The sequence below is a fragment of the Schistocerca cancellata genome, chromosome 6, assembly GCF_023864275.1.
Source record: "Schistocerca cancellata isolate TAMUIC-IGC-003103 chromosome 6, iqSchCanc2.1, whole genome shotgun sequence".
Taxonomy (NCBI): Eukaryota; Metazoa; Arthropoda; class Insecta; order Orthoptera; family Acrididae; genus Schistocerca; species Schistocerca cancellata.
The window spans coordinates 27,492,796-27,507,343 of NC_064631.1; the positions used below are offsets into that span (position 1 = coordinate 27,492,796).

General features: G+C 42.4%; 1 protein-coding gene across 1 annotated transcript in view; it reads right to left on the bottom strand.

Annotated features, from left to right (window-relative positions):
* Positions 1-14,548, bottom strand: part of LOC126191044 (cytochrome P450 6k1-like) — a 100,196-nt gene that overhangs the window by 18,926 nt on the left and 66,722 nt on the right. Inside the window, exon 7 of the mRNA XM_049931756.1 lies at positions 5,688-5,939. Within this exon, the coding sequence (XP_049787713.1) occupies positions 5,688-5,939 (252 nt within the window). The remainder of the gene's footprint in view (positions 1-5,687; positions 5,940-14,548) is intronic.

Below are 14,548 nucleotides of genomic sequence, written 5' to 3' on the forward strand. Positions count from 1 at the left end.
AACTACTTAAACCTAATTAACCTAAGGACATCACACACATCCATGCCCGAGGCAGGATTCGAACCTGCGACCATAGCGGTGGAGCGGTTCCAGACTGTAGCGCCTACAACCGCTCGGCCTCTCCGGCCGGCCACGCAGTGGCATATCTCCCATTTCATCTTCATCCACATCCTCTTCCATTTCCATAATATTGTCCTCAAGTACATCGCCCTTGTATAGACCCTCTATATACTCCTTCCACCTTTCTGCTTTCCCTTCTTTGCTTAGAAATGGGTTTCCATCTGAGTTCTTAACATTCTTAAAAGTGGTTCTCTGTTCTCCAAAGGTCTCTTTAATTTTCCTGTAGGCAGTATCTATCTTACCCCTAGTGAGATATGCCTCTACATCCTTACATTTGTCCTCTAGCCATACCTGCTTAGCCGTTTTGCGCTTCCTGTCGATCTCATTTTTGAGACGTTTGTATTACTTTTTGTTTGCTTCATTTACTGTATTTTTATATTTTCTCCTTTCAGCAGTTAAATTCAATATACCTTCTGTTACCCAATGATTTCTACTAGCCCTCGTACTTTTACCTAATTGATCCTCTGTTGCCTTCACTATTTCATCCCTCAAAGCTACCCATTCTTCTTCTACTGTATTTGTTTCCCCCATTCCTGTCAATCGTTCCCTAATTCTCTCCCTGAAGCTCTCTACAACCTCTGGTTCTGTAAGTTTATCCAGGTCACATCTCCTTAAATTCCCACCTTTTTGCAGTTTCTTCAGTTTTAATCTACAGTTCATAACCAATATGTTATGTTCAGAGTCCACATCTGCCCCTGGAAATATCTTACAATTTAAAACCTAGTTCCTGGACCTCTGTCTTACCAATATATAATCTATCTGAGACGTTCCAGTATCTCCAGGCTTCTTCCATGTATACAACCTTCTTTCATGATTCTTGAACCAAGTGTTAGCTATGATTAAGTTATTAAGTTAAATGTTAATCTGCAAATCGGAGATAAACAGTAGTTATTTAGCGTAACTGACGAAGTATTTGGAACTTTGAAGTAGCAGCATTTGTTTGTGTGACTGAATTTTGATGGTGTAAGTATGAGTAGCATTAAGCAATAAAGTGATCGTCTGTTTTTAACATAATATACTGATGAAGCTTTTGTGAGGTATCTGTCTGTTGCTATTGAATACCTGATGTTTCTCATTCTTAATTATGGGCTCTTCAGAACAGGATGTATGGATAAATAAAAAATTAATAAAAAAATAAGAAAGCACAGACTCACTTGCGTCTATATATTAAACACAGTATCAATCGGTGTGCAGTATCGTTTTCGGTGTATCGTATAAGAGATCAAAAGTGGTGAAATACACTGTCCAGTCACATTCGTTTGACCAGTTTTCAAAAGTTAGAATAACTGCTTTTGGCAGCGTTGACCACTGCGAGTGAGGTTCTGGAAGGTGCCGGCAGGGATGCCGAGTCATGCAGAGTCCTGTGCCCAGTTACGATAGGTTTCTCGGCTAAGGATCCTGGACGCGAACAGTCCGATCGATTAGGTCCCAGAGACTCTCGGTTGAGTTTAAATCCGGGGAGTTTGGTGGCCAGGAGAGGACGGTAAACACATACTGGTGTTCTTCGAAACAAAGATGTACACTGTGAGCTATATGGCATGTTGTTTTGTCATGCTGGTAGATGCCAACAACCCGAGGAGAAAAAAAACTGCATGTATGGGTGAACATGGTTCCCAAGGACAGACGCACACTTTTCTTCATCCACTGGGCCTTCGAGAATGAGGCGATCACCCAAGGTGGATCCGTACCAGATAGTGTTGATAGAAGATATAGAGAAGATCCAACGGAAAGCAGCGCGCTTCGTTACAGGATCATTTAGTAATCGCGAAAGCGTTACGGAGATGATAGATAATCTCCAGTGGAAGACTCTCCAGGATAGACGCTCAGTAGCTCGGTATGGGCTTTTGTCAAAGTTTCGAGAACATACCTTCACCGAAGAGTCAAGCAGTATATTGCTCCCTCCTACGTATATCTCGCGAAGAGACCATGAGGATAAAATCAGAGAGATTAGAGCCCACACAGAGGCATACCGACAATCCTTCTTTCCACGAACAATATGAGACTGGAATAGAAGGGAGAACCGATAGAGGTACTCAAGGTACCCTCCGCCACACACCGTCAGGTGGCTTGCCAAGTATGGATGTAGATGTAGATGTAGGAGTGCCGCCTAAACATTATCAAGACAACAACGCTCTCTCCTCCTGACTGGATCCTTCCTACGATCCAACGGCGATCTGTCAAATGGAGTACAAAACGTGACTCATCTGAGAAGGCCATCTGTCGCCATTCAGTGGATGTCCGCATGCGGTATGGGCGTGAAAATTCCAGGTCTCTTCGCCGATGAGCAGCAGTCGGCATTGGTACTACACGAACCAGGCGCCAGCTGCAGAGGCCCACATGTAACAACGTTCCCTGAATGGTCCCTGGGGAAACCCTGTTGATAGGCCCTCTGTTTACCTTGCTGGTCTGTAGCTCAGCAGCTGCCCGCCTATTTGCCCATACATATGTCTGCAAGCCGTCGCTCACTCCTGTTCATCTATGTGCACTAAAGTTGCCTCGGCGTCGGTTTTAGTAGCGCCGTTTAACCAGACGTGGTATACTCTAATCACGGCGGCACGTGAACAGTTTAGGAACTTGGCTGTTTCGGAAATACATCCACCCATGGCCCGAAAGCCAATGACCACACTCGTTTGGACGTCAGATAAATCGTTCCGTTTCCGCATTAGCATCCTGCTGCACTGTTTTCCGCGTCCCGCCGTCATGCTTTATATACCCTCCCCTGCTAGAGCTGCCACCTGCCGTCTGTGAGTGGTCATTAAATGCTGACGTCGAACATAGGCAGTGGTCAGATTAATATTACTAGAGGGATATGTTACACGAGTTGCGTAACCAGGATGTAGAAAGGCTATTGCACTCTGATTCTCCAATGTAGACGTGTTTTAGTTTATCACAACATTCACTAACGCTTCTGAAATCAGCATGATGTGTCTGACGCTCTCAAAGGTACCCGCATATACTGTTTCCTGGGATATTTCCTTATCTGCAGGTCACACGAACACAACAGGGCAACGAAAAGTCAAGAGTACTCCGAGGTGACAAAAGTCATGGCGTAGCTGTATACGCATACACAGATGGCGGTGGAATCGCATACACAAGCTACAATATACAGAGTTATTACAAATGATTGAAGCGATTTCACAGCTCTACAATAACTTTATTATTTGAGATATTTTCACAATGCTTTGCACACACATACAAAAACTCAAAAAGTTTTTTTAGGCATTCACAAATATTCGATATGTGCCCCTTTAGTGATTCGGCAGACATCAAGCCGATAATCAAGTTCCTCCCACACTCGGCACAGCATGTCCCCATCAATGAGTTCGAAAGCATCGTTGATGCGAGCTCGCAGTTCTGGCACGTTTCTTGGTAGAGAAGGTTTAAACACTGAATCTTTCACGTAACCCCACAGAAAGAAATCGCATGAGGTTAAGTCCGGAGAGCGTGGAGGCCATGACATGGATTGCTGATCATGATCTGCACCACGACCGATCCATCGGTTTTCCAATCTCCTGTTTAAGAAATGCCGAACATCATGATGGAAGTGCGGTGGAGCACCATCCTGTTGAAAGATGAAGTCGGCGCTGTCGGTCTGCAGTTGTGGCATGAGCCAATTTTCCAGCATGTCCAGATACAAGTGTCCTGTAACGTTTTTTTTGCAGAAGAAAAAGGGGCCGTAAGCTTTAAACCGTGAGATTGCACAAAACACGTTAAGTTTTGGTGAATTGCGAATTTGCTGCACGAATGCTTGAGGATTCTCTATCGCCCAGATTCGCACATTGTGTCTGTTCACTTCACCATTAAGAAAAAAATGTTGCTTCATCACTGAAAAGAAGTTTCGCACTGAACGCATCCTCTTCCATGAGCTGTTGCAACGGCGCCGAAAATTCAAAGCGTTTGACTTTGTCATCGGGTGTCAGGGCTTGTAGCAATTGTAAACGGTAAGGCTTCTGCTTTAGCCTTTTCCGTAAGATTTTCCAAACCGTCGGCTGTGGTACGTTTAGCACCCTGCTTGCTTTATTCGTCGACTTCCGCGGGCTACGCGTGCAACTTTCCCGCACGCGTTCAACCGTTTCTTCGCTCACTACAGGCCGACCCGCTGATTTCCCCTTACAGAGGCATCCAGAAGCTTTAAACTGCGCATAGCATCGCCGAATGGAGTTAGCAGTTGGTGGATCTTTGTTGAACTTCGTCCTGAAGTGTCGTTGCACTGTTATGACTGGCTGATGTGAGTGCATTTCAAGCACGACATACGCTTTCTCGGTTCCTGTCGCCATTTTGTCTCACTGCGCTCTCGAGCGCTCTGGCGGCAGAAACCTGAAGTGCGGCTTCAGCCGAACAAAACTTTATGAGTTTTTCTACGTATCTGTAGTGTGCCGTGACCATATGTCAATGAATGGAGCTACAGTGAATTTATGAAATCGCTTCTATCATTTGTAATAGCCCTGTATTTGTGCATTGCGGAGCCGTCATTTGTACTCATGTGTTTCGCTTAAAGAGGTTTCCGACTTGATTGTGGCCACACAGTGGGAATTAAAAGGCTCTGAATACGGAGTAGCAGTTTCAACTAAATGCATGGGACATTGCATTTCGCATATCGTTAGGGTATTCGGTATTCCGAGAGCCACAATTTCAAGTGTGTGCCGAGCATACTAAATTCCAGGCGTTATCCTCCACCACGGAAAAGACAGTGGCGAATGGCCTTCACTTAACGACCTTGAGCAGGGGCGTTTGTGTAGAGTTGTCAGTGTTAATAGACAACCAAATAACAGCACAAATCAAGGTGTGTCATGGCCTGGTCAGATTAGTCCCTCTTACAGTTATTAGGAGTTGATGGTAGCGTTTGTATGTGGTGCAGACTCCAAGAAGCCATTGGTCCAAGCTCTCGACAAGGCACAATGCAAGCTGGTGGTGAGTGCAGTATCGTGTGTGCAGTGTTTACATGGAAATTGACTGGATCCTCTTGTCGAATTGAATCCATCATTGGCCTGAAATGGTTATGTTCGGGTACTTGGGGGCCATTTTCAGCTATTCATGGACTTCACGTTACCGAAGAACGACGGGATTTTTATAGATGACAGTGCGCCACGTCACTAGGGTACAACTGTGACTGGTCTGAAGAACATTCTAGACAAGTCGAACGAATGGTTCGGTCATTCAGGTCGCCCAACATGAGTCCCATCGAACATTTATGGGACCTAATGGAGAGGTCAGTTCTCGCACGAAATCCTGCACTCGGAACGTTTTCGCAATTATGGAAGAGTATAGAGACAGCATTGCTCAACATTTCTTCAGTGGCCTTACAACGATTGGTTGAATTCATACCACGTCGTGTCGCTGCACTTCGCCGGGCAAAAGGAGGTCCGACGGGATATCAGGAGGCATCCCCTGACTTCTGACGCAGCAGTGTGTGTCCTGTCGACGAAAGACCCACTTCCCCATCTCGCACATACTTCGACACAAGTGACAGCCGAACCAGTTGTGTGATATATATATCTCAGGTTTGTGTATGGAGTTGCTGAGATGGGATTGACTCCTCGTAGACGGCATTCTGTTACAATACTCACCTATGCAGTTGCGTGGACCCTCTCCGAACGGCAGGTAGACGTAGGGGTGTCTCTGGGCCTTCTGCTCCTCAGAGAACCTCTCGGGGTCGAAACGCTCGGGGTCTGGGAAGATCTCTGGGTCGTGGTGCAGTCCGTATACAGGTATAATAACAGAGATTCCCTTGTCCACGACTACGTCACTGTCAGGTATCTTGTACTCACGATTGCATATTCTGTTCAGCAACGGAATTGGCGGATATTTCCTCAGGGTCTCTGTAACAGAACCAACAGAGTAAATTAGTTAGCTATAAATTATGAGCCTATGTTTCCGACATTAGGTACACGGAACGAAACTCCGGACTGCTGACTCAGGATACTGCACATGTAGAAAATTATCCAGGAGATGTCAGCCTTTCTGTGACTATCAAGCACAATACAGTGAAGAAAGTAATTTTTTTCGAACGAAACAACAAGTTTACCATTACCAGTCACTGTCTATTTATATCTACAAACTGTTTCGAAGGTTAAAACTTCCATCATCATGTAGGTTTACATGTGTAGAACTAATGAGGAACTACTGAATAGAATTGGGGAGAAAAGAAATTTGTGGCTAATACTGATTAGAAGAAGGGATCGGTTAACAGGACACATTGTGAGACATCAAGGAATCACCAACTTAGTATCGGAGGGAAGTGTGGGGGATAAAAATCGTAAGGGAGACCAAGAGATGAATACGTTAAGGAAATACATAAGGGCGTAAGTTGTAGTAGTTATTGGGAGAGGAAGAGATTTGCTCAGGATAGAGTAGCATGGAGACCTGCATCAAACCAGTCCACAGACAGAAGATCACAACAACATAGTGTGACATATATCTGTGTGTGTTGTGTTACGATTTTGGGGTAACTTGTAGCACTATCCACTGCACAAACATAAAACACTATATTAAAACTAAAGACTAAACTTATTTCTAAATGTGAAATTGTTGAAAGGAATGATTGGAGGAGAGCAGTGACACTGGCAGCAGCAGACTCATTGTTTCACTCCGTGTCAGCAACAATCACAGTAAAACCTAACCTAATTTGCTGTTTCATTCGATATCAATAACAGTCGCTGTAAAGCCTAGCCTAAAATGTTGATATTTAAAGTAATTGTTTTGATGTCATGCGCAAGGAAAATTCGATTGCTGGAGATCTCAAAGGTATGTCCATCATATGTTGAAACGTCCCCTTAGAACAATTTTACAAGACTGTGCTTAAACTGACACACAATATTTTTAGCGCAACGCAATCTGACTTTCAAAAATCTCTACTAAAGAATGGCCCTGACTAAGATTAACCTATACCTTTCACAAATCACTTACCTCACAAAAATCTTCGTTACTCGAACTACTGCAATACGGCGAGCGCCACTACTGCCAGCTAAATAAAAGATTCAAACTACGGAAGGCACTAACTACTGATAGGGATAGTTAGCAAATGAAAGATATTAATAGAGAACAAACAATGTATTTACCTTAATATCATCACAAGTCATAATATATGTAATTTCAAAACTCCGCCATCTCTCTCCTCACATCCACCACTGCTGGCGGCTCACCTCTAACTGTGCAACGCTACGCGCTGTTCACATCCAGCTGCAGCTGCCCAACACTACAATGGCAGACAACAATGCAAACTAGTCACAGACTGCACACAGCACAGCCAGTGATTTTCATATAGAGCGCTACGTAACGTTACCAATAAGAAAACATAAACAGCCTACTTACATAAAGAAAACATAAACAGCCTACTTACAATGTCATCATCGTGTTATATTTCCCGGGTATGAAATTCTCCTACCTTACTGAAGGACTAGTACATGCAGATAAAAATCTCTACCCAAGTAAGCTGACCAGCCAGAACATTATGACCATACAGAACATTATCACCACCGAGCGAGGTGGCGCAGTGGTTAGACACTGGACACGCATTCGGGAGGACGACGGTTCAATCCCGCTTCCGGCCATCCTGATTTAGGTTTTCCGTGATTTCCCTAAATCGCTCCAGGCAAATGCCGGGATGGTTCCTTTCAAAGGGCACGGCCGACTTCCTTCTCCGTCCTTCCCTAATCCGATGAGACCGATGACCTCGCTGTCTGGTCTCCTTCCCCGAACCAACCAACCAACCAACATTATCACCATCGACCTACTATCTATATAGACCCACCCAGGCAATAGCAGCGTCCTCTGGCGAGGAATGACTGCTAGTCCGACACATACATGGTGCATGATGTATTGGTGAATGGGCTGTCCTTGTGTAGAATGGGGAAAGTGTGTGATCTACCCGAGTTTGACCTAGGGTAAATTGTGATGGCCCAGAGGCTGGGCACGAGTATTTCGGAAACTGCACGACTTGTCGGGTGTACGAGGAGAGCTCTGGAGAGTGTCCTAAACACTTGGCGAAAGCAACGTGAAATCACATGCAGACGTCGTGGGGGGTGTGCGGCTATCACTTATAACAGATTTTGGACATCGTAGGTTGGGCAGACTGGTAAAACAGAGCAGTCGGCGAACTGTGGCGAAACTAACATCAGACGTTAATGCTGGGCAGAGACAAGTGTGTCTCAACACACAATGAACCGAGCACTCTTACGATGGCCCTCTGCAGCTGATGACCTAAGCATGTGCCACTGTCAACACCGCGACATAGGCAACTACGACGGATATGGGCACATGACCATCGGCACTGGAAGTTGGCGCAGTGGCAGAGCGTTGCATGGTCTGATGAATCACGGTACCATCTTCACCATGCCCATGGGAGGGCACGAATCCGTCATCTTCCAGATTACCACCTGCTTGACGCCTGGATTGTGGAATGGAGACAAGCTGGCAGCGGCACCACTATGCTCTGGGGAAGATTCACGGGGGCATCCACGCTTCCATAGGAGCTCGTACAAGGCAACATGATGGCCGAGGAGTATCGTACTTTGGTTGCAGACCATGTACACCTCTTCATGACGATCGTGTTACCCGACGGCAGTGGCATTTGATAATCTGCCATGTCAAAAGGCCAGGAATACGATGGAGTGGTTCGAGGAACACAAAAAGAAAAATATTTTATATTGAGAGCATGCTAAAAGTTTTTAAGGGAACAAGACTGGCAATTAAAAAACTGTCACTGCCAACATGATTAGTCGAGACACTTTGCAAATTACTATGTGGAATGTATCAGGTGGCTGTGTCTTACCGGAGTCACAGCAGGGCAATCCGGTGTTGGCCGAATTAAAAGCGGCCCGCTCGAACGACAAAGACAGACTAGCTGGCTGGCGGGACGGGTGATATTCACATGGACAGAGTGATGTCATGTACTCATGGCTAGGACCGCTGGGTCGCTGCCTTTACAAGTGAGAATAATACAGAATTTTATTACGTGCTAATATGTAATCGTATAAATGCTAAAATTTGCCAGAATGATTGTTTAACTCTAATTCGTTATTCAAGGTGAACTGTGTATTTTCTTTTTTATATTTAAATTATCTTCTTCTCCCAATATACTCAAAATATGGTTTTTTCCTTTTTCTCACTGTCCCCTGATACATTCCACATGGTGATTTGCACAGTGCCACGACTAATCATGTTGGCAGTGATAGTTTTTTATCGCCAATCTGGCATCGTACAAACTTTTAACATCCTCTCACTATAAAATATTTTCTTTCTTTTAGATGTAGGCAGATTTTAAAACATGGCTCTGTAACCGCTAGTTGCAGCTATCAGCAGATTGTCCTAAATGAATTGAGAACATCTTCGTTACCTTTCATTCGGGAGAATATTGACAATATTCGCTGACTAGGAGTATGGATACTCCATGATTTTGTAATACTGTGAGTGTATTTTAGACATTCCTTTATTACTTTTAATAGCCACAAAATGTGGCGACACTGTACTTTGCGTTTTACCAACTAGGCTGCACCTCATGATGGGGCTTTAGGGCGCAAAACCAGATGTGTTTCAATAACCAACAATTTTATCAGAGGAATTCTTCCCAACATCATGCCTTTCAATATCAAGCCCGGAAAATAAAATAGTTTGTGACATGTTGAAAGGTGGCTACACTGAGCCACAGCGCCAGAGATCGCGCCAGAGAGTATTGTTCCGCCACCTCCACTGGCAGTGATTATTGAGAAGTAGCGGCAGGCAGTTCTTGCCGAGAAGTTGTGGTGGACACCGCTTGTCGTGAAGTCGGAGTGAGATGTGATAGTGGAGAGTGTTGTTCCATGTTTTATGCAGTGGTTTGATGGGAGAGATAGCAGATGTTGTTCCAATGGAGGTATTGTAATGATCTGAGTGCTTTTCGTCAATATATATGAAGGTAACAAATTCCCTGTTCTTTTTTCTTTTATTATTTATGTGTCTCAAATAATGCATAATTACAGGTTCAGTCAACAAAGCATCTGGCTTGTATTCTTGTATTAGAGTGTAATTTTGGTTTTCTTGCGCAATTATAGTATTTCTAATTTTTTTTTATCACGTCAGTATAATTGGTATTTAAAAATTCTTGTCTTGTTGAAGACGAACCGTGTAGAGTTTAGGTTACACTATGGTATTAGTTACAGATTGTTCGCTTGGCAGAGCCTCGTTGTAAGAATTGTGCTGCATCCACTTGTTGACATTCTGTTCTCTACTGGTATATTTACTCGCTATTGCTTGTTTTGCTTACGCTCAGTGCCTTATATTTTTAAGATAGGAAAATGAACTGCTATAATTCGACGAACGATATTAGTACAAGAAACTTCATAGAAGTCACATGAGCTGGAGGTTTTATGAAAGCTGTATAAATTTATGCTAATAGGAAGGAAGCTAACGACATGACATACCAACACAGTTATTACACTGCATTTTTCGTGAGCAACTGAAATAGTGACACTTGACACAGAAATACTCCACATGTTTGCTTCTGTTTGCCATAATTCTTGAAGTGGTGTACACACTGTGAAATATTATGATCATTCACACTCTGTAATCGTACTTAATTACTGAGAGTTATTCGAACTAAGTCTGTTAGAGGTCATGTATGTATTTCTTTTGTTTATAATTCATAATGAGTAGAAGATTTGGATCAGATGGATTACACAGAGGTTGTGTGTTGACAGTGTGTCTTCGGATTGTATGGGATGATGAGGTTTGCATTAGGATTTTATCTGTACTTGTTCGAGGAGACTGACTAGAGGAAAGAGTTGTTATGAAAGTGAAATGATATTGGCGATAAGGTTTATATGTGTCGACGTATTGAAGAGGTATTATTGAAGTATTGAGATTATGTGATACTAATGATTATTGGAGTTTTGGTTTATAAGAGGTAAAGTAAGTGAGGTGCATATTTTTTTGTTGGTCTATATGGAACAAGGAGGATGAAGATAGCAGACTAGAACACTAAAGTGGAAGGAAGATTGTCTACACACACTTTGTTAAATCACTAAGCGGTATGTATTTTTTTTTTTTTTTTTTTTTTTTTTTGGGAGAGAGGAAGTATTTGCATATCTTGGCTCACTGACAGTTGTTCAGCAACCGTACATTTTGATTTAGCTTGGCAAACATTGGTCTTGACATGATGACTATGACGTTGACTTAACTATTATTGACTGTTATACATTGCTGCCACTACCGCTTGATACACATGATGAACATCAAATTTTGACAGAATTGCATTTACACAGTAACACTATTCAATTACACAGTAGTACTTAATGTGGATGAAAGATGAGTGAGTGTGTTTTGTGTGTTTTCCTTCCCTAATCCTACCCACCTATCTCCTAAATATTATTTTATTTGTTTGTAGTGGCTTGCACTGACACTCATAAATATTATAGGTTTACTGATATTTGAGTATTTGTAATAGTAATATGACAATTATCTGATATCATTTGTGTGTTTATTAGAATTTGTATGTTTAGTGTAAGAGCATTGTAAAAGCATTTGTATGTGTATTCAAACTATTGTTCATGCTTGAACTGTCTGAGTAGTGATGGTGAATATTATGAACTGTTACCTGCACTTTTCAACATGATGTGTGACACTTAGAAATGTTTAATTTCTGCTGATGAACTGTGTGATCAGTGATAGTAAATATTATGGACTGTTACTTGTACTTTTTCTACATGATTGGTGCCACTAGGACATGTTTAATTTCTGCTGATGAACAGTGTGATCAGTAATAGTGAATATTATGGACTGTTACTTGTACTTTTTCTACATGATTGGTGCCAATAGGACATGTTTACTTTCTGCTTATAAACTCTGATGAACAGTGTGATTAGTGATAGTGAATATTATGGACTGCTGTCTGCACCTACTCAACATTGCTGGGTGCCATTGATGGACTGCTTCTACTGAAATGATGTCATCTGTTGGAGTCTGCACCTGTTCCACATTGCTGGGTGTCACTGATGGACTGCTTCTACTGAAATTATGTCACCTGATGGTGTCTGCACCTACTCAACATTGCTGGGTGCCACTGATGGACTGCTTCTACTGAAATGATGTCACCTGTTGGAGTCTGCACCTACTCCACAATGCTGGGTGCCACTGATGGAACTGCTTCTGGTGAAATGATGTCACCTGATGGTGTCTGCACCTGTTCCACAATGCTGGGTGCAACTGATGGGACTGATTCTACTGAGATGATGTCACCTGTTGCTGTCTGCACCTGCTCAACATTGCTGGGTGCCACTGATGGACTGCTTCTACTGAAATGATGTCACCTGATGGTGTCTGCACATATTCCACAATGCTGGTTGCCACTGATGGACTGCTTCTACTGAGATGATGTCACTTGTTGCTGTCTGCACCTATTCAACATTGCTGGGTGCAACTGCTGGAACTGTCAACTACTTGTTGTGAAAGCATTTTATGTAAATATTTGTATAAACTGATATTTTGTGTATTACTGTTTGTGAAAAGTTATGAGACTCTTACCTGCACATATTCGTCATTGCTGACACTATCGATTGAATTGTTTAACCACATGATATTTGTGTAAACTATTATGTAAAGTCATATGTATGAAAGAATTTGTATTCCTTACTGTATTTTATATATTAGGCTATTGAAAGGTCAGTGCAAAGCCAAAATTTTATCTAGTTATATGATATTTACGTATTAATATTATCTTTTATTTTTGGCTGTATTTTTTTTTGACGAATTTGGTGGTGTTTTCACCACCAATGCTGGCAAAAATACCATCAAATTCTAGCCCGTGGAGGAAGGGCATATGAAAGGTGGCTACACTGAGCCACAGCGCCAGAGATCGCGCCAGAGAGTATTGTTCCGCCACCTCCACTGGCAGTGATTATTGAGAAGTAGCGGCAGGCAGTTCTTGCCGAGAAGTTGTGGTGGACACTGCTTGTCGTGAAGTCGGAGTGAGATGTGATAGTGGAGAGTGTTGTTCCATGTTTTATGCAGTGGTTTGATGGGAGAGATAGCAGATGTTGATCCAATGGAGATATTGTAATGATCTGAGTGCTTTTCGTCAATATATATGAAGGTAACAAATTCCCTGTTTTTTTTTCTTTTATTATTTATGTCTCTCAAATGATGCATCATTACAGGTTCAGTCAACAAAGCATCTGGCTTGTGTTCTTGTATTAGAGCGTAATTTTGGTTTTCTTGCGCAATTATAGTATTTCTAATTTTTTTTATCACGTCAGTATAATTGGTATTTAAAAATTCTTGTCTTGTTGAAGAAGAACCGTGCCAGATGTGCGTTGAGTCATACTTCCACATACAGAACAGTTATACTTGTGCTTTGGTTTCGTAGGTTTTATATAGTTGCTGGGGACTTAATTAATTAATTGTATTAACGAAAATTTTCATTTCATTCTTTGTTGTTGTTCCATGCAGTCAGATTGCGTACAAAAACTAGTCAGGGCCAGCCGTTTACGAAACAGCGTAATCGGACAGACAGCTACTAAAAATATTTGCATTATATTTAGTAAATAAGCCCCCATGCAATGTATAGCCGCTCTCAAGAGGTCAGGTATGCAATATACAGCGGAAATAGCCATTCATTTGTCACGCTATGTGTGAACTACATATGGACAGTTCTTTAGATTTGATGCAATTCCGGGATCCCATGAAGAAAGCTCACTGTCTGACAATGTTGAGTCGTTCACACGCAGTTCCTAGAACTCAGCTTTCTTCTAGAAATCCATCTCCCTCAGGTGATATATGGAATAAAGAATCAATGAACTAGGAACTACACACATTTACAACAACACGTGGAGTGTATAACAAAGGACAGATTTGACTTACCAAGAGCAGTAGAGTTCGTAACAGCGAGCAGACATGTCAGGTCTGTCGAACGCCAACATGAAACCGACAGTGAACTCTGTGGACGAGAGTGGCTGGTAGTGGTGAGCTTGGGTTTCGTCTGGCACTTTTACTCGAAGACATATCGGTCATCGAGTCATTCAAAGACAGTTCCTTGGGATACTCCCGAGGTTACTTTCGTTTCTGTTGAACACCGACCATCCAAGATAGAGCACTGGGTTCTATTAGTCAAAAATTTGAATGTGTTCAGTTCGTCTTTTATGTATGCAGTTCTACAAAACACATACACTTTATGACTTCCTTATTGAATACTTTGCGTTTATTCCTCTTCTTTCGCTTCACCCTCTTTGGGGTAGGTCTACGCTGGATCAATCATTTCTTTGTGCGTTGTTCTTTTCTTAGGGCCCACTATTTCTTCGTTCTTCCTGATCTTCATTTCCTCTCTTCTTCCGAGATGCAGGGTTTGGGCTTTTGTGTAGATTTGTTTTGGAACCTTATGTTTTCATCATTAGTAATTAATTTAGCTGTTCGATCAATAAGTGAATTTTCTGAAATATTTAATTCTATTAGGTCTTTCTCA